At 42.3% G+C, this 27,964-nt stretch overlaps 2 protein-coding genes across 2 annotated transcripts in view; both read right to left on the reverse strand.

The window, feature by feature from the left end:
- slc7a10b (solute carrier family 7 member 10b) lies at window positions 1-27,240 on the reverse strand. Its single transcript, XM_039656708.2, has 11 exons — window positions 26,846-27,240; window positions 22,290-22,494; window positions 22,050-22,201; window positions 17,623-17,748; window positions 12,400-12,553; window positions 11,935-12,058; window positions 9,574-9,677; window positions 7,011-7,107; window positions 6,706-6,855; window positions 4,202-4,379; window positions 1-744 (listed from the first exon to the last, which is right to left on the reverse strand). Exons 1-11 carry the CDS (start codon window positions 26,985-26,987, stop codon window positions 623-625), a joined length of 1,554 nt encoding a protein of 517 aa, XP_039512642.1. The 5' UTR covers window positions 26,988-27,240; the 3' UTR covers window positions 1-622.
- Window positions 22,479-27,964, reverse strand: part of faap24 (FA core complex associated protein 24) — a 32,430-nt gene continuing 26,944 nt past the window's right edge. The window contains exon 5 of the mRNA XM_039656712.2: window positions 22,479-22,494. The gene's annotated coding sequence lies outside the window, so the exon portion shown is untranslated. The remainder of the gene's footprint in view (window positions 22,495-27,964) is intronic.

Raw genomic sequence — 27,964 nt, forward strand, 5'->3', positions numbered from 1 at the left:
TTTATATTTACATCTTGTATATACACTTGTATTATTTTATTTCTTATTTTCTAACAGCATTTTCCCCAGTATGGCTGAAAAGTTCTTCACCAACAGTGAAAAAAAAAAGAATAAGAAAGGAGAATATAAAGTTCAATCCCTTGTCAATCATTTTAAGCAATTAATTCTGAAATCACATATTCTGTAAGAATAAGAAAATATGCCTGCAAGTAACGATATCATTTCAGACTAAAGACCAAAATTGTGAAGAGTTATAACTAATTAGAAACCAATTAAATGTATTTACAGCGAGGCGTACAGAGCCTGTAGAAACTGTTATGTGGTTGGAGAGACATCGCAGGTGAAGGACATCATACAAAAGAGAGGAGAGATTCTGTACATGTATCAACATAGGACATTTGCAAATGAACCCAGTAGCACATTATAGGGTTTCAAACAGTAGAAATAGCATGCCTAACCAAGAAGTGAGCAATACCCACTTAAACTCATGACACACAAAAGTACAATCCCCATCGAAATAAATGAGGCGGTTATTCTTTCATTTCTTTCTTTTTTTTCTACTACTACAGGCCTGGAAACTGGACTTTATGTGAAGAGCTGCCAAATTAAAGTAATGGTAAATTCACAGAGGTCCAGAAGCTTTGCTTGTGAAGGAGGATTTGTCAGTCCATTCTGCCATGTCAATTGGGTCAAATTGTGGGAAAACAACAAAAAACACTCTTTGTCCCAGGTACGTAGCCCACTCTGTTATAGAAAAAGACAATATATGCACACACATTTAGTTCATAAATACCTTTTGCATGATAGTCATACACAATTTAATGGAATAAATCACCCCAAAATTAAAATTCTGTCATCATTTACATTCCATATTCCATATTCTGTTTTACATTTGTGTAAGGAACAGTAGAGCCGTACATATACATTGCAATGATTGCAATATAGAAGAAGATGACTTGAAATATAGTGCATGAGTCACATGGACTACTTTATAACTACGGTGGCTGAGAGAGCTCTATGCACGTCAACTGAAGAAAACTTCAGCAAATTATGAATACATCTTCATCAGTTTCACAACATATGTGCTGCAAATACTCACAACACAACCACATGCAGAAATGTGCTGCAAATACACACGATCAGGATGTTGAAATAAACAAAAACAAAAAACCTCACCATTCAGGTCATCCACAACACCACTGGTAACACTTTATTTTATGGTCTAATTCTCACAATGAACTAGCTTATTAGCATGCATATTACTAATATTGTATATATTAAGACATATTAATATTGCACATATTAATGCCTTATTGTGTATGACCATATTCTATATGCCCTAATCTTAACCAATACCCAAAACTAACAATTTCCTTACTAACTATTAAGGAGCAGTAATTAGAAGTTTGTTCAGGTAAACATCATATGTAAGTTAGTTAATAGTGAGAATTGGACCCTAAACTAAAGTGTGACCACACCTCTGATGAACACTGAAAAATAAGCATGTCCCAGGCCAGCCAGGATTGTCACTGAAGCCCCTTGAAAAATCTCACTGCTATTTGCAGCATTTTTCTGTAATTGGTTGCGTTGTGAGTATTTGCAGTGCGTTTCTGTACTCGGTTGCGTTGTGAGTTTTTGCAGTGCGTTTCTGTAATCGATTGCGTTGTGAGTATTTGCAGTGCGTTTCTGTAATCGGTTGCGTTGTGAGTATTTGCAGTGCGTTTCTGTAATTGAATGCGTTGTGAGTATTTGCAGTGCGTTTCTGTAATCGGTTGCGTTGTGAGTATTTGCAGTGCGTTTCTGTAATGGGTTGCGTTGTGAGTATTTGCAGTGCGTTTCTGTAATTGAATGCGTTGTGAGTATTTGCAGTGCGTTTCTGTAATGGGTTGCGTTGTGAGTATTTGCAGTGCGTTTCTGTAATTGAATGCGTTGTGAGTATTTGCAGTGCGTTTCTGTAATGGGTTGCGTTGTGAGTATTTGCAGTGCGTTTCTGTAATTGAATGCGTTGTGAGTATTTGCAGTGCGTTTCTGTAATCGGTTGCGTTGTGGGTATTCGCAGTGCGTTTCTTTAATGGGTTGCGTTGTGAGTATTTGCAATGCGTTTCTGTAATTGGTTGCATTGTGGGTATTTGCAGTGCGTTTCTGTAATTGGTTGCGTTGTGGGTATTTGCAGTGCGTTTCTGTAATTGGTTGCATTGTGAGTATTCGCAGTGCGTTTCTGTAATTGGTTGCGTTGTAAGTATTTGCAGTGCGTTTCTGTAATTGGTTGCGTTGTGAGTATTCGCAGTGCGTTTCTGTAATTGGTTGCATTGTGAGTATTTGCAGTGCGTTTCTGTAATTGGTTGCGTTGTGGGTATTCGCAGTGCGTTTCTTTAATTGGTTGCTTTGTGAGTATTTGCAGTGCGTTTCTTTAATGGGTTGCGTTGTGAGTATTTGCAGTGCGTTTCTGTAATTGGTTGCATTGTGGGTATTTGCAGTGCGTTTCTGTAATCGGTTGCGTTGTGGGTATTCGCAGTGCGTTTCTTTAATGGGTTGCGTTGTGAGTATTTGCAATGCGTTTCTGTAATTGGTTGCATTGTGGGTATTTGCAGTGCGTTTCTGTAATTGGTTGCGTTGTGGGTATTTGCAGTGCGTTTCTGTAATTGGTTGCATTGTGAGTATTCGTAGTGCGTTTCTGTAATTGGTTGCGTTGTAAGTATTTGCAGTGCGTTTCTGTAATTGGTTGCGTTGTGGGTATTTTCAGTGCGTTTCTGTAATTGGTTGCGTTGTGGGTATTTGCAGTGCGTTTCTGTAATTGGTTGCATTGTGAGTATTCGCAGTGCGTTTCTGTAATTGGTTGCGTTGTAAGTATTTGCAGTGCGTTTCTGTAATTGGTTGCGTTGTGGGTATTTTCAGTGCGTTTCTGTAATTGGTTGCATTGTGAGTATTTGCAGTGCGTTTCTGTAATTGGTTGCGTTGTGGGTATTTGCAGTGCGTTTCTTTAATTGGTTGCTTTGTGAGTATTTGCAGTGCGTTTCTTTAATGGGTTGCGTTGTGAGTATTTGCAGTGCGTTTCTGTAATTGGTTGCGTTGTGAGTATTTGCAGTGCGTTTCTGTAATCGGTTGCGTTGTGAGTATTTGAAGTGCGTTTCTGTAATTGAATGTGTTGTGAGTATTTGCAGTGCGTTTCTGTAATCGGTTGCGTTGTGAGTATTTGCAGTGCGTTTCTGTAATCGGTTGCGTTGTGAGTATTTGCAGTGCGTTTCTTTAATTGGTTGCTTTGTGAGTATTTGCAGTGCGTTTCTTTAATGGGTTGCGTTGTGAGTATTTGCAGTGCGTTTCTTTAATGGGTTGCGTTGTGAGTATTTGCAGTGCATTTCTGTAATTGGTTGCATTGTGGGTATTTGCAGTGCGTTTCTGTAATTGGTTGCGTTGTGAGTATTTGCAGTGCGTTTCTGTAATCGGTTGCGTTGTGAGTATTTGAAGTGCGTTTCTGTAATTGAATGCGTTGTGAGTATTTGCAGTGCGTTTCTGTAATCGGTTGCGTTGTGAGTATTTGCAGTGCGTTTCTTTAATGGGTTGCGTTGTGAGTATTTGCAGTGCGTTTCTGTAATCGGTTGCGTTGTGAGTATTTGCAGTGCGTTTCTTTAATGGGTTGCGTTGTGAGTATTTGCAGTGCGTTTCTGTAATTGGTTGCATTGTGAGTATTTGCAGTGCGTTTCTGTAATTGGTTGCGTTGTGGGTATTTGCAGTGCGTTTCTGTAATTGGTTGTGTTGTGGGTATTCGCAGTGCGTTTCTTTAATTGGTTGTGTTGTGGGTATTTGCGGTGCGTTCCTGTAATTGGTTGTGTTGTGAGTATTTGCAGTGCGTTCCTGTAATTGGTTTCGTTGTGAGTATTTACAGCGCATGTGTTGTCAAACTGATAAAGATGTGTTCATACAGTAATTTGCTGGTGTTTTGTCTATTTGCTGGTGTTATCTTCAGTTGCAGAACACTGAACTCTCTTAGCCACTATTTATAACACGTGTATGGCATTTGTCTTTCCTTTTGGGAAAGAGCGTGCCACTCTGAACACAACTGCTGTATGGCAAAATGCAGCATGAACACATCTCGTTTTGTTTTTTTTGGAAAAATGGTTTGGAATGGCAAGAGGCTGAGAATTTTTTTTTTTACTATTCCTATAATAACACAGAATATAAATTGCATATACAGTCTCCTTACCAATGAAGTCATATATGCATTTTGGCTTGTTTTTCCAGTAAACTCCCAGGAAATAAACCGGTACTCCAGTGAGCATAATGACCAGCCCCACTCCACACACCAGCGGCTCTGAGTGCAAACTGAAGCCCAGTAGAAGAGCCCAGAAGAGCAGATAACACACCGGCACAAGGAGACTCACCTGACAAGAGAACAAACAAAGCCTTGATATTGGCAGCGAATACTGAACCTGCTGGATGCACTTATAAAGCTCACGCTGTCGAGGCCCGCCAGACTTAACAAATGGGTCGCCAGGGTGATTGAAGGAAAATGGACACAATTTGTTTTCATAAACATAGTCTATAGACCTATATAAAAATAATAAATAGCCTACACTAAATATATTTGACTTAAATAATTAACAGCTTAACGAAACGAATGAAAAAAAAAGTGCAACTGGAGGCTTTGCTGTTGAGTTTGTTTGTTTTTTGTGAGCAAACAAGTAGATGGAAAGGAAAAAGAGACGACAGTTTGTTTGTTTTCTTTATTTTACAAAAGCCCAATGTTTTGTTTAATTGTGAGTGAACACAAATAAAAGTAAACACTTTTTGTTTGCATTTACATCTGCAATACATCTCTGAGATGTATCCTGTCTTTAAGATATTTATGGTTTAGACTGTGTGTAAATCTGATCGTTCTAAGGCGTTTATCAAATGCATTTACCGCGCAGATGTTTTCCAGATCTCTAGCAGACATCTTACAGACGTACCTGTGCTATCTGTGCCACTCAGTGTGTCACCGCTCCACTGTGGTTTTCAAGCACATTTTTGTGGATATGAAGAGGATGATTTTTTTTCGTCGATATTGAAACACGAGTGAAGTACAAAGCATATAATAAATAAAAGTTTAACAACCAAATACATCGCCGATATGGAAACATTTGGGTTCGAATGAGATAGGCTACATATGTGAGCCCAACGCCAGTTACTTTCAATTCTGCTTTAAATGATTTAGTTTTGGCTTGTTTATCGTTACTAACACTGTATGTCTTCATTCTTGTTCTGTTCAAAATACTGGTACATTTAAAGGATTTGTTATGGAGTGAGGGGAACTAAAATAGCCTATAGCTATGTTAGTAGTGTAGCGTGCGGCCGTCTGTCAGAAGATGGTGATTATAGTTTATAAAGTTATAAATATGAATATTTTCCATACACAAGCACATGGCTTCCTATGGTCAGAAGGGCTTTATTAACCCCGGGGCCATGTGGAGCCAATTTTGCTTTACTATGTGGCATATACACTCATCTAAAGGATTATTAGGACACCACACTAATACTGTGTTTGACCCCCTTTCGCCTTCAGAACTGCCTTAATTCTACGTGGCATTGATTCAACAAGGTGCTGAAAGCATTCTTTAGAAATGTTGGCCCATATTGATTAGATAGCATCTTGCAGTTGATGGAGATTTGTGGGATGCACATCCAGGGCACGAAACTGCCGAAGCAAAGATGCTCTATTGGGTTGAGATCTGGTGACTGTGGGGGCCATTTTAGTACAGTGAACTCATTGTCATGTTCAAGAAACCAATTTGAAATAATTGCAGCTTTGTGACATGGTGCATTATCCTGCTGGAAGTAGCTATCAGAGGATGGGGACATGGTGGCCATAAAGGGATGGACATGGTCAGAAACAATGCTCAGGTAGGCCGTGGCATTTAAATGATGCCCAATTGGCACTAAGGGGCCTAAAGTGTGCAAAGAAAACATCCCCCACACCATTACACCACAACCAGCCTGCACAGTGGTAACAAGGCATGATGGATCCATGTTCTCATTCTGTTTACGCCAAATTCTGACTCTACCATTTGAATGTCTCAACAGAAATCGAGACTCATCCGACCATGCAACATTGTCCAGTCTTCAACTGTCCAATTTTGGTGAGCTCTTGCAAATTGTAGCCTCTTTTGCCTATTTGTAGTGGAGATGAGTGGTACCCGGTGGGGTATTCTGCTGTTGTAGCCCATCCGCCTCAAGGTTGTGCGTGTTGTGGCTTCACAAATGCTTTGCTGCATACCTCGGTTGTAACGAGTGGTTATTTCAGTCAAAGTTGCTCTACTATCAGCTTGAATCAGTCGGCCCATTCTCCTCTGACCTCTAGCATCAACAAGGCATTTTCGCCCACAGGACTGCCGCATACTGGATGTTTTTCCCTTTTCACACCATTCTTTGTAAACCCTAGAAATGGTTGTGCGTGAAAATCCCAGTCACTGAGCAGATTGTGAAATACTCAAACTGGCCCGTCTGGCACCAACAACCATGCCACGCTCAAAATCGCTTAAATCACCTTTCTTTCCCATTCTGACATTCAGTTTGGAGTTCAGGAGATTGTCTTGACCAGGAGGTTAAGATTGGTTCATTATATAAATGCATTAATGAGAAATTGAACAGGTGTTCCTAATAATCCTTTAGGTGAGTGTAAGTACATGTTATGGATGTAGAATACACACAGGCTTAGTAATAACTGAATACCTTGATGGGCCTGTATAAGTTTGGCTTCTTCCATCTGTAGTAGAGCAAGCCAGCAATAGTGACTCCATAGGAGAGGTAGTTGATGAAAGACACATAGTTTATAAGGTTGTGAGTTTCTCCAATGCACAAGATTACGATTGTGGCAGTGCACTGAAAGAAAAGATCAAGAGGCACAACAGAGACAGAATAATAAATGTAAAAAAATAGTTAATTCAAGTAAATGCAAGCAAATTAAAACAAGTTGCATCCCAAAAAAGCAGGTTGCTTGAACAAAAACTCAATATTCTCATATGAAAATCACATACACAGACAAGCAGGGCTGGAATCGGTGTGCAGTGCTTAAAGTGGATCATAGCAAGAAGACTGGGCAAATGTCCTTCCCGTGCCCCTGAAAAACACAACCTGAAACACACACGTAAACAGTAAATGCATAACAAAGAATTACTGTCATAAAAATATGGAAATATCCTTAAAACTAGAATCAATTACTTGCATGCAAAATTGCATAAGATACAACTTGCTTACGGAATTTTGTGACGTACATTCATTTTAGTGGTGTGTTACAACAACAATAATATAGCTGCAAGCAGCAATAACGGGCCCAAACACAGAAAAGGCACAATGAGTTATGCTAGCATATCTGGGGACATCAGACCAATGACAAAAATAAGCAACTAAAGATATTTTTAGATTATTTTAAGCAAAAACAGGTGAAAATCATAAATACAATTATTGATAATATAATTAAATTGAAAATCAGGTATCATTTGACTCAGTGACATAAAAAAGACCAATTTTATAATTTTGAGCAAACCGTTCAGAAGTTTGTGTAGCAAATATAAGTAAAGTAGCCATTTGTTCATATCTACAGACAGGGTTGCGTAGACTTCAATAGTGGAAGAAGGAAGAATAATAACGATTACAATAAGTTCGTACCTGCAGTGCTAATAATAATAATATACAATTTAAAATACTCGTACTCGAACATATTAGGACTTGGACTTATTCCCGAGTCCACTCGCGTCCCATTCAATATGTCATGATTATTACTGTATGTTAATATTTCTTTAAATTGTTGTTTAATTGATTTCTGACTTTCTTCAGACTATAACGTTCGCGGCACGCAAATGCAGCAGGACCCAGGTCAGATGTGACCTAGCTCAACTATGCATTGAAAATGTCTGCCTTATCCATAATTCAGTTTGCATATAAGAGCCAGACAGAATTTGTGTGTAGTAATGTTATGTTAAAGAGCACTTACTGATTGTAATAATTGTAAGTCATAATTATAATACAATTATCTTTACACCACTATGTGGCCTTTTTACCATTACAGTGTACATGATTCCATGGTATATTTGGTTTACTGTTTGAGTACGGTGCCAATTTTATTGTTACCACCAAATATTTTACATATTCTTGTAGATATCTTTAGGTCTGGTTTGAGACCCAACCTTAGGTTATCCAACCTCTCTGGTCTTGGTCTCGACTCAGACTCGACTCTCTTTGGTCTCGGTCTCGACTCGGACTCAACTCTCTTTGATCTCGGTCTTGAATCGGACTCGACTCTCTTTGATCTCGGTCTTGACTCGGACTCGACTCTCTTTAGTCTTGGTCTCGACTCGGACTCTACTCTCTTTGATCTCGGTCTCGCCTCGGACTCGACTCTCTTTGGTCTCGGTCTCGACTCGGACTCGACTGTCTTTGGTCTCGGCCTCGACTCTCTTTGGTCTCGGTCTCGATTCGGACTCAACTCTCTTTGGTCTCGGTCTCGACTCTGGCTCGAGTCTCTTTGGTCTAGGTCTCGACTCGACTCTCTATGGTCTTGGTCTCAACTCGGACTTGACTCTCTATGGTCTCGGTCTCGATTCGGACTCGACTCTCTATGGTCTCGGTCTCGACTCGGACTTGACTCTCTATGGTCTCGGTCTCGATTCGGACTCGACTCTCTATGGTCTCGATCTCAACTCGGACTCGACTCTCTATGGTCTCGGTCTCGACTCAGACTCGACTCTCTTTGGTCTCGGTCTCGACTCGACTCTCTTTGGTCTCCGTCTCGACTCGGACTCGACTGTCTTTGGTCTTGGTCTCGACTCAGACTTGACTCTCTTTGGTCTCAGTCTCGACTCGGACTCGACTCTCTTTGGTCTCGGTCTCGACTCGGACTCGACTCTCTTTGGTCTCGGTCTTGACTCGGACTCGACTCTCTTTGGTCTCGGTCTCGACTCGGACTCGACTCTCTTTGGTCTCGGTCTCGATTTGGACTCGACTCTCTTTGGTCTCGGTCTCGACTCAGACTCGACTCTCTATGGTCTCGGTCTCGACTCGGACTCAACTCTCTTTGGTCTCTGGTCTCGACTCGGACTCGACTGTCTTTGGTCTCGACTCAGATTTAGACTCGACTCTCTATGGTCTCTGTCTCTGAGCTGGTCTCGACTACAACACTGTTTAATTATATAAAGTGCTATGAGAAAAGGCTATAAATGTCCACCTCCAACCTCCTCACACTCATAGCCTACTAACCAAGACTCTTCTTTATGTGTACAGATATGTGCGTACAGATGTGTGTGTACAGGTGTCTGGTACAGATGTGATGTAATGACGCAAAGACATGCTCGGATCTCCCACGGAAATCCCCCAGTACCACTGGAATTAAAAACATGATTACAAGCTCACAGTTTTGAATCGGGCTAAGGCAAGCAGAGAGTTTTGAACACGGGTTATGTACTTGCTCAAACATTTATTTGGGATCATTTTTAACCCAAAAAAGTTACAGACTGGAGCTTTTACAGACTGGAGAAAACGTTCTGTGTTTTCTCAGGAGATAAATGTAAATGTAAAGGTGAAATGAAAAAGAAATGCACTCACCTGGAGGAGGTGAAGAGATAACCATTGATGCCGCCGAAGGTGGAGAGTGCCACAGAGATCGGCATGAGGGTGGAAAACACCCCGAGGAGTTTCTCACCAAAAGTCTAAGGCAAGCAAAACATAAAGCACATCATTAACAAGGTTTTCCCCACTGATATCACATGTGCTGTCTGTGTTGTTTTTACACCGGCTTTACTAAAGTATTCAAATCAAGCAATGTACAAATGCAGCCACACAATCTGTAAACCCAACCTACACAGTGATATTGCCAATCGTGTGGCGTTGTTTCTAATTGAAATCTGACAAATAGTATAATTACTAAGACTATACAGCATCACTCCTCCACCACCATCCAGACACCTGAATCAATGGATAGCCTACAGTACAAATCCATCACTTGATCCATTATTATCGATAACTAAATCGTTAGCAACTAGCATTGTTAGCCAACCATGGACGCAAGTTCAGTCGTTATCGGCAGTTCAACGAGTCTGTGTTTCCCGAAACCATTTGTTCCAACCAACATCCACAAACAGTATCGCAGAGGTGGCAGAGACATGTGGACTCAATGAATCCTAATCTTAAATCAAATAAGCAAGCTGACATTTAGTACAAACTATATCTTTTATTTAGAATACATACAAATGTAATTTACGTCTTTTAGTTTGTCAAGAGATTTAAAGCACCGTTTTTGGATAAATTGCATGTGCGAAGGTGATTTAGTACGTAACGAGCTTATGATTGAATCTGAGAAAAATGAGAAAGTCCTCAGATGCATTTCTGTAATTTATAGCAAAACAGATTAATTCAAAAAATTAAATCAAGTTATTACTCCAACACCTCCCATCTCCTCCTCCCCTCTCCTGTCATCCTCTCCTCCTCCCCTCTCACCCTCTCCTCCTCTCCTGCTCCCTCCTCCTCTCCTCCCCTCTCCTCATCCACTCTCCTCCTCCCCTCTCCTCTCCACTCATCCTCCCCTCTCTTCTCCTCCTCCCCTCTCCTCTCATCCTCTCCTCCCCTCATCTCCTCCTCCCATCTCCTCCTCCCCTCTCCTCCCCTCACCACTCCTCCCCTCACCTCTCCTCCTCTCCTCCTCCCCTCACATCTCCTCCTCTCTCCCCCACCCATCTCCCATCTCATCATCTCCTCCCCTCTCCTCCTCTACTCCTCTCCTCACCTCTCCTCTCCTCCACCCCTCTACCTCCCATCTAATCATCTCCTTCCCTCTCCTCCTCCCCTCTACCTCCCATCTAATCATCTCCTCCCCTCTTCTCCTCTACTCCTCTGCTCCTCACCTCTCCTCCCCTCTCCTCCTCCCCTCTACTCTCATCCTCTCCTCTCATCTCCTCCCCTCACCTCTCCTCCTTCCCTCCCTTCACCTCTCCTTCCCTCTCCTTCACCCCTCACCTCCTCCCCTCTCCTCTCATCCTCCCATCTCCTCCTCCCCTCTCCTCTCCTCCTCCCATCTCCTCCTCCCCTCACCACTCCTCCCTTCTCCTCCTCTCCTCACCTCTCCTTCCCTCTCATCCTCTCCTCCCCTCTCCTCCTCCCATGTCCTCCCCTCCCATGTCCTCCCCTCACCACTCCTCTCCTCCTCCCATCTCCTCCTCACCTCTCCCCTCACCTCTCCTCCCCTCACATCTCCTCTCTCCTCCTCCCATCTTTCATCTCATCATCTCCTTCCCTCTCCTCCTCTCCTCACCTCTCCCTCCCATCTAATCATCTCCTCCCCTCTCCTCCTCCCCTCTACCTCCAATCTAATCATCTCCTCCCCTCTCCTCCTCTGCTCCTCTCCTCCCCTCTCATCCTCCCCTCTACTCTCATCCTCTCCTCCTCCCCTCTCCTCCCCTCACCTCTCCTCCTCCCCTCTCCTCCCCTCACCTCTCCTCCTCCCCTCTCCTTCCCTCTCCTCCACCCCTCACCTCCTCCCCTCTCCTCTCATCCTCCCATCTCCTCCTCCCCTCTCCTCTTCTCATCCCATCTCCTCCTCCCCTTACCACTCCTCCCCTCCTCCTCCCATCTCCTCTTATCCTCTCCTCCCCTCTCCTCTCATCCTCTCCTCCTCTCCTCACCTCTCCTCCCCTCTCCTCTTCTCTCCTCGTATCTTCTTTCCTATTCTATGCTCTCATCTTCTCTTCTCCATAAGCCATAAGAGAAATGTCACAATAGGGAAGAAAAGTTCAGCACAACTTCTGTTTCATGTTGACTGTAATGAAATTTCGGCTGCTTTCTGCAGACAGTAATACTTTTAATCCCACACATAAAAGTGACATAAAAGTTTAGTGAATCCATCCTTCACTTCATTCACCTTATGAATAATCTAATAAGAATAAACCCGATGAGTCAAAGGCCTATACTTACAACAGCCACTGCGTTGGAGGACAGCAGCTCATCAGGAGACATGGAGGAAAAATATGCAATGTTTGTGAGAGTGTACACAAATGTCACCAGTGGAATGGAGATGTATATGGCTCGTGGCAGATTCCTGAGGTACACAAACAAACAAACAAATAAATTATACCAATACAAATTATATTCACATTGGTATATCCAGCCACAGTGCATGTGTGGATACAGATATTACGGAGTAGATCATAATTGTGGGTTAAAAAAGTGAGCCAGAAATGTATTTAGCCCATTGACAGGAATTGGGTTAGGATTTTAATCTATACAGTGCATGTATATTTTGAAATAGCATATCATTAATGTGACTCTAATTATCCTGATAATTATCAATTGAATAGCAGCAGTTTCCTCAGAATGAGCCAGAATGGTTGTTCCAGCAGTTTTGATTCCAGGCATGTTTTAAAGTGGTATCAGACTAACCTCCTGGGATCCACCACTTCCTCCGTAACGTAGTTGAGGAAGTTCCAGCCGCTGAAGGCAAAGGAGGCATGAAGGAAAGCCAGGGCAATCTGCCCTATAGACGGGGCTTTAATAAACGTGAACGCCACCTGTGGGGTCAGGCTCTCATAGTTACCTGAGCAGACAGGAACAAACTGTTAATCTGACACGTAACAAACATGTGCTGTGAAGACAGATGACATTTCAAACGATGGAAAGGATTACTATCTATTGACAGACTGATATATCGGTATAACATAGTTTGCCTTGCCAAAGTCATGTCAATAGACTTCCTAGGGGGTGTATAATCATTTTTAATTTCATAATTATTCAACACCACTTTGTAGAGATCTGGTTTAATTTTTAGAATGTTTTTAAAGGGGTTAAAGGGGTGATGGGGTCATGACATGACATTAAAGGGGTCAGACATGAGAAATCAAATTTGCCTTGATCTTTTGATCTATGAGAGGTCTTTGTACCATTAAAACGCCCTAAAAGTTGAATAGCTTAAAACATCCTCATTATAAGCGAAGCATTTTTTTTAATCAAGCTCCAAAAACAGCTCATTCTCTTTCATAGGTTCACTCAACACTGCGGAAAGCGCAGTGGTATATTCTCTGAATGTGCCGATTGTCTGAAGCCCTAAAGAATCACGCCAATTCATTGGCTGATGGCGCTCACGCAATCTGGCCCCGCCCCGACGCATCCACGTCGCATACATCATATATGTGCGCCCCATCTTCTCCTCAGATTTCTCTGCCTTCACAAAGCGGTCACATCGCCCTTCGTTCTCGATTTTTCTAGCCTATATACGGATTCTTCTTCTTTTTGCACTTCAACAACTGCATAAGTGGAACTCAGTTCTCCTTCCAGTGAAGCTGCAATGGAGTATCGACGTTGCTCTCCGCCATGTGCTCGCTTTATTGCAAGCGACGACCCTCACAGTAAGTGCATCAAGTGTTTGGGTTTTCTCATATGCGCGCGAGGCCGTTTTAGAATCGTCTAAATGTAAATTTTGTGATAATTTACTTCTAAAAACTCTCCGCTCTCGGCTCGCGGTTTTTGGGCTGGAGGACACAATTTTTACTGCGGCTTCCGACTTCGAGGATTTCGGGCCTGCTTTTACGGAAGACGTTATCCCGCCTAGCGGCCAGGAAGCGCGACCTACTGCAGCCTACTCTGAGCTCGTAGAAGTGCTTTCGCGCGCTACGGAAAAACTCGCTATTGACTGGCCTGACGAGCCCCGCGAGTCTCAGTCATCCACGCTCGACGAGAGATTTCTCAGTGGCCCTCATTCTAGGCCACAACGGAGAAAACTACCATTTTTCAACGATCTGCATCAAGAGATTTCCAGATCCTGGAAGCAGCCTTTCTCTGCGCGTCTCACTAATGCGGCAGCTGCTGATTTCACCAACCTAGTAGGTTCTGTGGAACAGGGCTACTCGGCCATTCCAGCGATTGAGGATACTTTGGCCAGCCATCTTGCTCCGTCGTCGCCGCCATCTTGGATGTCATGTCCTCTCCTTCCCTCTAAAGCACGTAGAACTTCTTCCTCTCTTATCGGAAAACCCTACATGGTGGCTGGACAGGCAGGCATGACCCTTCACACTATGGCCATTCTTCAGGCCTACCAGGCCGATGTCCTTAAGGATATGGATGAGGGTAGTGGTGTGACTCCTGAAGCTGTGAAAGAGCTTCGCATGGCCATGGATTTGGCTTTGAGGGCCACCAAACATACCGTACGTGCAGTAGGCCGCTCTATGGCAGGCGCGGTTGCTGCGGAACGCCACTTATGGCTTAACCTCACTGAAATCCGCGATAAGGAGAAGGTTTTCCTCCTTGACGCCCCTATCTCCCAGTCGGGGCTGTGTGGAGAGGCGGTCAACACAGTGGTTGAGAAAATCCGTGAGAATCGGCCGCGTTTAAACAGTTCATGCCCAGGGGCCTCATTTATAAAACTTTGCGTAGGATTTGCGTCAGAAGTGGTGTACGGATGAAACACAGGACGTGCATACGCACAGAAATATTCGGATTTATAAAACCGTGTGCACGCACATCCTACGCATTTTTCCCTTCATATATCACAATCAGTTCTAAATGTAGCGCAGCTTTTGCGGCTTCATGTCACGCCCATAGTTGCCTATAAATAGTCCGTGAAACGCCCAAAAGTTAATATTCATGAATTGCGAAATCATGTTAAACACAGAGAGGAATTAACAAAAAAACGTAACTTCACTCAATGTGAAGTAGAAGTTATCGTTGGCAAGGTGGAAAAGAGGAGAAAAATGTTGTTTGGAGGTCACAGTGTGAGCATTACTAATGCCAAAAAGGCACTTGAGCGGCAAAAGGTTGCAGACGCCGTAAATGCTGTAGCCTCACAACCTCGGACTGTGGCCGAAATAAAAAAGAAATGGTCGGACATCATAGTCGAGGCAAAAAAAGCGTCTAGTCATTAATTCAATTAGAGAGGTGGCCAAGGAGTTGGGCAAAATCAAGACTGTCCTAACTGAAATAAACTGCATAATGAGGGAATTCTTGAATAAATAATATATTTTTTCCACACCTTTTGTTGTGAAGATGATGCGTTCATTCCGAATCCTTCCATTTAATCGCCACATCTTCTAAGAGCTCAAGATCAGCCATTGTGCGTCATTATACGCATTGTGATGGGGCATTTTATTTACATCCATTTCATTCTGCATCTGACAAGCTACGGATGTCGGTTATAATCTACTTGGAAATGGGAAATAGTTCAGCGCAAATGTAATTTTTTGCAGCTTTCTGAATGGTTGAGACACGTCATATGTTATTTTATCAAAAATAAAACAAACTAAATGCATATGCATGAATACCATGATTCCGTAGATTATGGAGACATTTTTACTATGAAAACAACTTTCCCCAGTGGACAAATAACATTTATCGATCTATCTATATATCCCCCTTATTATCTATCTATCTGACTGACTATCTAATTGCTATATCTGCTCCGTTAGACGGACATATTGGCGAGAATATCAGTTCGTTCTGTTTACCATCTTATTTATGAGGATGAATTGCATACCAATATTATAGCAGAAAATATTTCACTTTCTTTTTGGAAATATGTGTTAATTTGCATTTCTGTTACAGATCGATCAAACGGGTGTTCGTGTAGGCTGTTAATTGTAAGCTGTTAAGACTTGCTTTGCGAAGTCTTCGTGTTATTTATGAGAGGCAGTATTGCAATTTATTTTACACAACAGTCTACAGTTTCACACACTTTCACGTGTTTTTTCCAACTGCCGACGGTGTCGCCATTTCTCATTTCATCCGTTTTTGTGCGTACGCCTGGGTCAGAGCTTGCGTAAAGGACCGCACATTTTGCCGTCAAGTTTGTTTTTTATAAATACCGACTATTGCGTAGAGAGCGGCGTACGCCTTCTTTTGTCCGTACGCAACGTTTATAAATGAGGCCCCAGGAGAGTTAGGGAATCCTTCGTTCCCTCTCCTGCCCAAAGACCTAGAGAACGTCCTTATCATAGAGCAGAGTTCCCTTCTAGGAGAAGTGACCCAGCGCATCCCCCACCTTCTACGGAATGGGGAGCCTGTGGTCGCCCGTTGCCCCGTCTGCAGCTGAAGCGTTCCGACAAACCGACCGCCCCCAGCTGCCTCGTCCCGTTCCTGACCCTTTGGTCAGAAAAAGGAGAGCTCCTCCACATACACGAGGTTGGGACAGACCGCGCAAGCGTTTCTGTCCAACTCCAACCAGCTCTCCTTTCCTTACACTGTCTCCTTTGTCACCCAGGGTGTTTCGAAGAGCAGGCCCTATTTTACCGCCTCTACTCAGCCCGGTGCGAGAGGAAGGAGACACCTTTTGTTCTCTCCCCTCTCCCCCGACACACTCTTTAACTGCCGGTCGCATTCTCAGAAACTCTCTTCTTATTCATCTGGAGCAGACAGGCCCGGTTCACCCAGACCCCAGCATTGTTGCATCCCATCGCGTGTCAGGACGCCAGGTGCTCTCCTACACAGACAACCTCTCAACTCTACGATCTTCAACACGACACCCTCACTCAGGTAGCTCGTCTACATTGCAACACCCCTCTTCCTCTTTCACATTTCTTTCCAGAATGGGAGCACTTACAAAGGGTCTCGCCGTGGATTCTTCGCACAGTTCAGTTCGGCTACACTCTCCAGTTCTGCCGCAACCCCCCGCTTCAACTGGGATTTTTCCTACTGTAGTCTACAGCGCCACTCAGGCTTCTGTGCTACAGCAAGAAATTTCTTCCCTCCTTCTCAAAGGTGCGATAGAGGAGTTTCCTTCGGGGGAAATCGAACAAGGCTTCTACAGCCTTTATTTCCGGGTTCCGAAGAAAGGCGGCGGCTTGCGTCCCATACTAGACCTCCGCCGACTAAATTTCGCCCTTTACAGAGGAAAATTCAAGATGCTGACGTTGAAAGCCATCATATCTCAGATTCGGTCAGGAGATTGGTTCGTGACAATAGACCTCAAGGATGCCTATTTTCACATCCAGGTTGTGCGGTGGCAGAGAAAGTTCTTCAGGTTCGCCTTTGGAGGAAGGGCGTCCTCCAAAGGAGGAAGGAGTTGGGCTTGATTTTTCCCAACTCCTTGGCCACCTCTCTAATTGAATTAATGACTAGACGCTTTTTTTGCCTCGACTATGATGTCCGACCATTTCTTTTTTTAAGTGTGACGATTCAGGGAGCAAATCTGCTTTCTTCGTCCCTCTGTCTCTGGTCTGGTCCTGCGCTGTGCTCACTCAGTTTGCAGTGTGAGAGGGGGAGTGCCCAGCGGCTAGAGCGACAAAAGCCAATGTGGGCTTCTTTTAGCGATATCTTTTGCATTAATCCAAACAAAGTCAAACTCGGCACTGCACTTATTCGTGCCCGTAGCAAGACAGATCCATCGGACTAACGGTTCGAGAGATATGCGATTAACAGACAGACACACACACACACACACACACACACACACACACACACACACACACACACACAGACAGACAGACAGACAGACAGACAGACGTTCCTGTAATTTATAGATAGATTATAAGTGAACCACTGGAAACATTAAAATACTGAAAAAGATCCATGTCATGACCCCTTCAATGTTTTAGTGATGTTTTTCTTTTTTCAAGTATATTAAACAATTATATAGAATTAATGACACCAGCTCTTCAGATATGCATGTGACATTCTCACCTCCAAAGATCTGCACCAAACCGACAGTAATGATGAGCCCAAGAGCTAGAAGCTTTCCAACTGTAAACGCGTCCTGGATCCGTGTGGCCAAACGCACGCTGTAGCAGTTCACCCATGTCAAAAACACTACAAATATTCACACAGAGACAACATAAACATTGCAATAATGTCTTGATTGATTCACTTTATGTGTGGCTTCAAACTCAATGTTTAAAGTTTTCATGTAAAATGTTGCCATCAGAAAATACTGATTTAGGATTAGCTTGTGGTACTTGACCAAAATGTGGGAACGCTCGAGGGGAAGCTGGACTTCTATGGGCTCATCCATCAGTGTCACCGCTTACAGACTCTTTCATAATCACTTTTCCTCTACCAAGAGAAGTTTAAGCCCAATTGAAACAAATTACTTTCAATGAGAACAAAAAGGGGAGCAAAGAGCAGGTCTGTGAGGAGATGAAATGCCAAGCGTTTTCCTGCCGCTGTCTTGCTCTTGCGGTTTTGGTTTGAGCATGACTTATTAAAGCCACACAATAGGCTTTAATAAAGAGAGCTAATGCAGCAATCACATGCTATAGACCCATGCCACCTCCAACACTGAGGAGGTGAACACTGAACACTGAACACAAAAGTCAAGTGCTTTTGGCACAAATCCAGGGTTGTAACTGTAACTGGGTCATTCCAAAGACTTTATATTAGTGGTTCTCAACCAGGGGTCGGGGCCCACTAGAGGGCCTCAGCAAACTTTCAAAGGAGTCTTAAGTTAAATAAGCATTAAAATCAGCTAAAACAACAACAACAATATATATACAGTATATATATATATATATATATATATATATATAAATTCATAAACCCTTAAGGGGACATATCATGCAAAATTTTTAGCCCTTAAATGCATTTTGTTGTATATTTGGAGTGTTTATAAGCACAGAAAAGATGAAATTATTCTCTTCAGGTGCTTCGTTTATATCTTTATATTCTGTTTTGGTCATATTTTTCAACCTGTTCAGATTTTTCTGTTCTCTATGATGTTTTTAGAACAATTACGTCACAGTATTTGCAGCGGAACTGACAAATAAGGACATTGACTACCGGTCCAACACTTCCAGCAATCCGCCATTATTATTTCTCGCTCCGATTTTGTAGCTTGAGCTCAGAGATGCAGAAGTTACGAGAGGGCAAGTCAAAATGTTCGGTTCTTGGATGTAGTGACCTGAAGCACTTCAAGGATTCCCACTTTAACAACCTCCGCCAGTATAAAGAAGGGTTTGCCGATTGACTTCGTCTAAATGAGAGGTAAATTCCTTCCATCTTTGGAGACGACGAACAGAGCATTTGGAAAGGTGTAAATATCGTTAATAAAAATAAAGTACTTTACTTTCTTAAAACACATGGTGGTCATGGTTTAGCAGTACCTTTGTCTTTCTTTGTTTTTGTTTATAAGTAACGTTACACGTCTGCATGTATTGTTCTTGAGTTTCATCAATGGTCATTTAGCTGCGTTGTTTTCTGATGCTTTTCTAAACGTATCATATTATAAATACAGATTTTTAGTGGTAATATTAGACCGTAGTCATTTATCTTGTCAGTGCGCTTGTTTTAACAAGAGAAATAATCGACTTCAGCACTTATAACACAATACAGTTACATACCATTGCAATAGATCCATATGAAGAGGTTGTTCTGCAGGTTCGTCGTTGTCTTTTTCAAATCGCTCGCTCTGGCTCGAATATGTAAGGCTTGATGGACAAGTCTTCCGTTGTTGACATTTTGTTAACGTGTGAATAAAAATGTTCTGTGACGCTATATAATCATATATCTCCAATTAAACTACAAAAATGGCCGAACGGTGTGACGCATCTCCTTTTTATTTGCAGTTTTGCTTGATATAGACCACAAATATATGATTTAAATGTAAAAATGAATGATTTAAAGGGTACATATCATGCTTTTAAATCATTCATTTTTACATGTAAATCATACCGTTGTGGTCTACATAAAACATAACTGCAATGCTTGGGTCTGAATTCCTCATTATTATAGCTCCACAGGCCCCTTTTCTACCCCTTTTCTGATGTGCGTCTTAGAGCGACCCCTTTCAAAGCGGCCCCTTTAAATAAAAAGGAGATCCGTCACACCCCGCCCGCTCTCCAGCTCGATGAGTTCACGGTCAGTTCAACTCCCCACGTTCGGCCATTATTGTAGTTTTATTAGAGATATACGATTATATACAATACCTTCAAAGAAAATTTTTATTCACATGTTAATAAAATGTCAACAACAGAAGACTTGTCCATCAAGCCTTACATATTCGAGCCAGAGCGAGCGAGTTGATACAGACGACGACAAACCTGCAGAACCACGTCTTCATATGGATATATTGGTATGCGAGTCAACTGTTTTGTGTTAGTGAAAGTCGACTATTTCTCTTGTTAAAACAAGCACACTGACAAGATAAATGACTACGGTCTAATCTTACCACAAAAAAATCTTTATTGACAATATGATGCGTTTAAAAAAGCATCAGAAAACAACGCAGCCAAATGACCATTAATGAAACTCAAGAACAATAATGCTGCAGACGTGTAACGTTACTTCAAAACAAAAACAAAGAAAGACAAAGGTACTGCCAAACCATGACCACCATGTGTTTTAAGAAAGTAAAGTACTTTATTTTTATTAACAATATTTACAGCTAATTGAAATGCTCTGTTCGTCGTCTCCAAAGATGGAAGGAATTTACCTCTCATTCAGACGAAGTCAATCGGCAAACCCTTCTTTATACTGGGGGAGGTTGTTGAAGTGGGAATCCTTGAAATGCTTCAGGTCACTAACGTACATCCAACAACCGAACATTTTGACTTGCCCTCTCGTAACTTCTGCATCATTGAGCTCGGACTACAAAATCAGAGCGAGAAATAATAATGGCGGATTGCTGGAAGTGTTGGGCCGGTAGTCAATTTCCTTATTTGTCAGTTCCGCTGCAAATACGGTGACGTAATTGTTCAAAAAACGTCATAGAGAACAGAAAAATCTGAACAGGTTGAAAAATATGACCAAAACAGAATATAAAGATATAAACGAAGCACCTGAAGAGAATAATTTCATCTTTTCTGTACTTATAAACACTCCAAATATACAACAAAATGCATTTAAGGGATAAAAAAGTGGATTTTGCATGATATGTCCCCTTTAAAAGCATGATATGTACCCTTTAAATCTCCATGGGCTTTCATGGCCAATTTATTAGCTACACATTGTGTTGGGCCCCATTTGCCTTCAGAACTGCCTTAATTCTTTGTGGCAAAGATTCAACAAGGTGCTGGAAACAATCCTCAGAGATTTTGGTCCATATTATCATGATAGCATCACACAGTTGCTGCAGATTTGTCAGATCTGAACATCCATGATGCAAATCTCCCTTTCCAGCACATCCCAAAGCTGCTCTATTGGATTGAGATCTGGGCACTGAGGAGGCCATTTAAGTTTAGTGAATGGATTTTCATGTTCAAGAAACCAGTTTGGGAAGATTTGAGCTTCATGACGCGCGTTATCCAGCTGAAAGTAGCCATCAGAAGTCATGTGTACACAGTGGTCATTAAGGGATGGAAATGCTCAGGTAGGCTGTGGCATTTAAACAATGATCAATTGGTACTAAAGGGCCCAACAGAGTGCCGAAGTGATGAGGTCACTTTGTAGGCCAACTCGGAAGTTAGCGGCGCATGGGTTCCCTCGATCGAAAAGGTTTGCATTTTCCCCATAGACTTTTGGAAAATCGCAATAAATGTGTTTAAAAATCTGTTTAACAAAGAGTTACCCTTACACGTTTTGTCCATCAAGATAATCTTTACAAGTTAATCCAAAATGTATACATTTTGAAGCCTATATAAAGTTTTTAAAAAACACAAGCAGACACAATGAAGTTTAAAAAAACACAAGCAGGTTATAACTGTTATTTAACTGTTATGAATGTCATAGATCACAACTTGAAAATAGAGGCTTTGTTCACCAGAGACCTTATTTCAGACAATTTAGCAAAAACCCATTCAAAAATCCCATAGACTTTAGAGCGAGTGCTAAAATGCTAACTCGCTTCCACGTTTTGGCCTACAGAGTGATGTCGTAACTTCGGCACTCAATGTGTGCCAAGCAAATAACCTACACGCCATTATACCACCAGCAGCCTGAACTGTTGGCAAGGCAGGATGGATCCATGCTTCTGAATGGTGAAATCGAGAGTCATCAAACCAGGCAACGTTTTTCCAATCATGAAAAACACACTTTACAAAATTCTGCTTCAAATCGAGGTTAAATTCTGGTGAACCCTCAGGTTAACCAAAGCCATTTCAAAACTTAGACTTTTAGCACAATTATATAAACTGAAATGAAAATGAATCGAATAGATAAATAAAGAAGCAAGCACTCACATATGCAGATGGTGGACAGCATGCGTGTGGCTATGTATGGAGGAATGCAATGTGGAAAAACTGGCTGAAGCACATAGTTGGAGAAAGTAAGCGCTATGACTGCCAATGTGGTGGGATACATGATCAATACTGCACTCCATAATAGCAGAAACCTAGAAAGCAACACACCACATTCAGGATATGTGACAGACATTTGATTTTCATTCATTTTTCCAAAGATCACAAATGAACCTGTCATACCCCATGAGACCGCCAAAAATCTCTGTGACGTAGGAATAGTCTCCCCCAGATTTGGGGATGGTGACCCCTAGCTCAGCATAGCAAAGGGAACCCAGAGCAGCTACGCCTCCACCTAACACCCACACCACCAGCGCCAACCCAACGGATCCGGAATGCTCCAGAACACCTTTAGGAGAGATGAAGATTCCTGAGCCAATAATGTTACCTGAGAAAACAAACAGATCACATGTAATAGTTATTGCCTATCTATATTTGTCCTGAACACAACAGCCCTAGCCTTACTGCAAACCTGTTGTCTTTTCTTGGTCTGAATGTTTTACATTCACACCTTTATATTAACATTTGCTCTTGGGCAAACCTGTGAACTCACACTGGTGTATTTGATACCACTTGATAAACTATTTTGTATTTACTTCCTATTCATACGAGAATCCTGAAAAAAAAAAAAAATCATGGCAAGCAAAGTCCCTTTCATGCCTATAGCATCCGGAGCTTCTAACGCAGCTTTACTGATTAGCGACTGGTTCTTTCATTTAGAAGGACGGGACTTGTTTCACCATATTGCGCATTTCAATTTCTCCCATTAATAAGTAATATGAGTGTACTGTCTTTGTTTATCTAAAATCTTGCACCATTCTGTCTAGATTTAACATGGATACTAATAAGAACCAAATTCACCACTGAAGGTGTGTATGTACAGTATATATATATATATATATATATATACACACACACACACACACACACACACACACACACACACACACACACACACACAACAACAACAACAACAACGCGGATTACCAACAATACTGGTTGACCAGCTCCCAGATAAATTCTGACCCTGCTAGACCGGGAGGAGAAACCAAGATCTACCACTTAGCCAAAGGGGTAGGAGAACATACGTTTTTCCTGCTCCTTTTCGTATATGTAACATACGTATGTTAACACAGGAATAAAAGGGTACTTTGTAGGGTAATCTGTTGTTTTTTTTTCCTGTTTTTTTTTTAAACATTGTTTTATTTGTTTTATATACTTTCTTTTTCATGTTCGAAATAAAGATTTCAATTCAACTCAAAAGCACGCCATCAATCCACACACGATATTGGCCAAATCAAATGCATCAAGGAAGATCATCAACAGGTCCTCCAAAACCCACCTGCTATTCTACAATGCTGGAGTGAATACTTCTCGGGGGGATCGGCAACCACCAGTTGCCCACCCGCCGATTCAAAGTGCCAAACCCATCCTTGGCCCTACCCCTGCCATCACCAGTTCAGAAGTAGCAGTCACGATGAAAAATGGGAAAGCAATGGGCCCTGACGAGATCCCAGTGTAAGCCTGGAAGTTTCCACTGGGATGTCCACTGGGGCATCACCATCCTCACTGATTTGTTTAATCAAATTGCCACTTATGGTGAGGCCCCATGCATTTGGCTGACCAGCACCAATGTGACCATGTGGAAGGGCAAAGGTGATGTGGCCAAATGCCCTGATTACCACCCAATCTGCCTCTTATGCCACACAATGAAGATCTTTGAACGAGTTTTCAAAGGCCGGCTTCGGAAAACAGCCTCCATTTTGCCAAACCAATGCGGCTTCGTCCATGGATGCAGCACCACAGATGCAATCCATGCCGCTCCTGGAGAGGCACTGTGAGAAGAAAAGCCTGTACATATGCTGTTCCTTGACCTGGTGCCCCACGATGTTATCTGGCACGCCCAAGGGGGTAATCCATCGACCGGAATATGAAGCCTTGCAGGAGCTGCCATCTTGTAGCAGAACTTCACTTGCGTTAGCATTTCCATTGACTCCCATTCATTTTGGCGTCACTTTGACAGCGAATAACTTTACATCTGAGTCGTTTGAAGACCCCATTTGTCCATTTTTTATTTCTTAAGAAACACGACAATGTATAAAATGCTCCGATACCTTGTAGCTTATGTTATGGCCCTGTAAAAGCAGTTTTTTGTAAAAGTAGGCTAATGATTGCGTCATAGCCAAGCGACTCTCTGTCGCACAGTAGAGAGATTACCATATGGACAGGAGGAGAAGCTTGCGGGCAATCGGGGAAACGTGGAGGCAAAATGACAAAATAATTCATCAGAATACCTAGCAAAAGTGTCTCCTGCTCCTCGCTCAATGACAGCTCCTACTCACACTCTCCGCCTCAGCAAGTTTCGGAAGGGAATGATTCAGATTTCTCATGCCACAGCCACTAGAAGACAGACGGGTTGCTCACGTCACATCTACGTCGTCAAGCTCTGTTTGAGTTGTTTTGAGTCTGCGTGTCAGGAATGGAAGTGCTAAAAAAAATCGCCAAAACGGGCTTCACTTGTCTCAATGGAGTTCCATAAGATGGCTCGGTCCACTTCTTATACTGTCCATAGGCATGCCCCTCAGGCTCACAGTGTCCCTGAAGCCAACGTGACTTGGATTAAGCCCTTCTACACCAGTGTCACCAGTACCATCCATTGCTCTGTTGGAACACTGCTGCCCTTACCAATTACCATTGATGTCCAACAAGGCTCTCTTCTCTCACCACTCCTGTGTATGGACCCAATCACCAAGGACTTGCAAGTGCCTCATTCACCATGGACACTCTATGCCACGGCTGATATGCAATGGCTAACTCAAAGGTGGAAGAAAAGACAGAGTACCTGGGATGTGGCCCTTATCAGCGTCAATCGCAAAGAACTGAAGAAGGGACGAATACCTCGGATCCGTCATCACCAGTGACAGCAGCACACTCTCTGATGCTAAAACATGGGGTAACGTGGCATGGATGAAATGGCATAAACCCGTGTTTATGCCCAACCACCTCAAGGCCAAGATTCATAAGACCTGCCCTGTTGTCCTTTATGGCACAGATGACTGGCTAGGATGGGAGGAACACAAACAAGCCCTTAACATCATGGAGATGCGAATGTGTACTAGCTTAGGGCTAACACAATTGGACCACATAAAAGACAAAGATGTCAGCTGGGTGTTGTCCAAAATTAGGACTAACTGTGACTACGGTGGAACGGACACATCGTACGGAGCAACAAGTATTTAGTGGCCAGTAAGGCACTGTGCCTAAGTCCCCAAGGATGACGATTACGAGGACAACCAAAGATGAGGTGGCTCGATCGGCTGAAGGAAGACATGAAGATCGTCAATGCTGCCAAGAGGACGCCCTCGACAGTGCCAAAGGAAGAAAGCGTTGAAAAAAAGCAGACCCCGCAGATGAATAAGAGTAACACTAGGATGGAGAAAATGAGTAGCGTATTTAAACTGCTCAGGTGTTAATGGCATGACCCATTTCAGGGGGGAATAACATTATTATTTAAAATCGGTCAGAGCTAGAAATGGTAAAGCTTCATTTTGCATGAAGACTTTCTACAATCCCCCAGTACTTTTTTATGCACAATAACATGCCTCCCAAAAGAGGTCAACATGTTGTTTTCCCCTTAGGTCCCCCTGCCAATAACAGTGGAAAGAAATGCTCAACAACTTTTTGGTAAACAAATGTTTAGGTTTGTTATTTTACAAAAATAAACACAGTCTGAGAAATATTCGCTGGAGTTAAGACTAGCTCCAGCTGCCCTTTCATTACTGCATGCCTCCCAGTAATCCCAGTAAAAAACAAAAGACAAAAACATAAGATTATGTAACTAAACTGCTATTTCCCCCCCTTTTTTATTATAGCATAACATTTGAAGTAGAACCCAATACTGTTCAAAATCAATAAGAAAGCTTGCCTAGTCAACATCAGCACTAACCCTGCTGTAGTACCTGAGAGTTTTCATGGCAAGACAATGATCAGCCCCCCTTCACTAACCCGCTTCCTGGCAGCTCTTCTCTCAAGCACTCGTACAACGACATTACGTAACAGCAGGCATAAATAATTTACTGCTGCCCGTCAAAGCCCCGGATACCATCAGAAGCGGAGGGAACAATCTTTAGCTTTCATTCGGCGGCCCCTTTTAAGAGGACAAACACCTCTGAGAGGCCTACATATGGTGGATGTTGGTTTTAGACTCAAGTAAAAGAATGGTTTAAAAGATCTGCAAACTTTAAATGATTGTTGTTTAACACTCATTAATTGTTGAGATTCAATTAGTTTTCTGAGATTTTTTTTCATTTAAAACAAGAATGAAACAAAGAACCAAGTCAAATATATAAGTAGGCTACATTAGTAACCTTACAATGTTGTTAAGTGATAGGCCTACTAATAAATCACAAAACAACAAAAAAAGATATTTATAATTTAATATACTTTAAAATGCATTCTGTTATTAAATAGCTATTACATTAAAATCATACTATATTAATTAAGCTACAGGTAAATCAATAAATCACAAATAGTTAATCTGATTACATGGTTATCTATCTAACATGCATTGAAGAATGTTTTAAACAGTCTATATTGTGTTCTAGTGTGCATAAAAGCCAAACATAACAGTCCACGACTAACAAGATGGCGAATATCTTGTCTTTATTAGTCTCAATAGATTTACATGTTAGAAGAGTGAACCATCATCAAAAAGAAAACAAGTTGTAAACTTTCCTTACCAATGATGATCGCGCACGCGCTCAGAAGTCCAATCTCCTTCTTGAGTGTCACGCGCTCAGGGATGCTGGAGTCTCGTTTAAGCTCGCTATCTTTCATGATGCTCCTCTGAGCCTCTGTCCTTTTCCTCTCTACTCCATCCATTTCAGTGAGCGCACGAACAGAGAGCTGGGCTTCCTCTCTTCAACTCGCTCCAGAGGGACGGAGGGACTGAGAGACCTAGGGACGGTGTAAAGGCCGCGCAGGCGCCGCATCGCGCGCTGTCCGGGCAGAATGTTAACGAGCGCGCGGCATGACTGATTCACACACGCCGATGCAAAGACATGTTCTGACACTTTACAAAACCACCAATTACTATATGATATTTGCACTTGCTTATAAAAAGAAAAGACGCAAAGAATAGGCTAATTTATATACAATTATATGGATTTATTTTTCTCTCAAAAGGGCAGCAGCAATTACAACAAACAGATATAACCTATAGGCTTCCATAGTTTATGGCATGTTTACTAAAGAACACCAGCTGAAAGGAGAGTGGTACAGGGTGATCCCCACATCCACAGAGGTTTCCTCAAGCTCCCATTCATCCTGAAAGGATCCCCAGTGTGGAATTTAAGAAGTCAAGTCGTGAATTTGTGGCTGCAGCTTTTCTCTGCATGCAGAATAAAGGAGGCCAGTTTTCAGCTGATCTCCTAAGGAAAGCCGTTGAGAGTGAGCTGCTTTGTAGTCCAGCAGGAAGGCTGAAACTCTGCCAGCAGTGTGCGACGCTTAACAGAAGAAGTCGAGCAGAAAACCAATATATCACAGGAGCAACAGAGAGGAGAGGTGGACACAGGGAGAAGATGTACTGTGGAGAGCAGACTATATGCCTGCACTCGGACCAGGAGGAAATGCATGTCTCAATTCAATTCAAATTGGCCAAGTATTTAAGTCTTACATGTGCCAATGATTTTTTTGTTGTTGTAATTTCAAACTGAAGCAAGGAAATCGGACATTCATGAGTTCAAATGGTCAACAACACATTTGACAGTGCCAGTTGGTGAACTAAATATATGGTATAATCATTATTGGATATATTTTCTTTCTTTTTTGCTCAAACTTTAGTTTCTCAAATCAGTAAT

Source organism: Pimephales promelas, chromosome 25, assembly GCF_988280905.1.
Source record: "Pimephales promelas chromosome 25, fPimPro1.hap1.1, whole genome shotgun sequence".
NCBI classification, from domain to species: Eukaryota; Metazoa; Chordata; class Actinopteri; order Cypriniformes; family Leuciscidae; genus Pimephales; species Pimephales promelas.

Excerpts from the sequence above, each read along its gene's own strand:
- slc7a10b (XM_039656708.2), bottom strand. The coding sequence starts at position 26,987 with ATGGATGGAGTAGAGAGGAAAAGGACAGAGGCTCAGAGGAGCATCATG. Across the intron at positions 12,059-12,399 it reads GAAGTGGTGGATCCCAGGAG|GAATCTGCCACGAGCCATAT; the intron begins GTTAGTCTGATA and ends TGTGTACCTCAG. Across the intron at positions 745-4,201 it reads ATGCATATATGACTTCATTG|AGTGGGCTACGTACCTGGGA; the intron begins GTAAGGAGACTG and ends TTTCTATAACAG.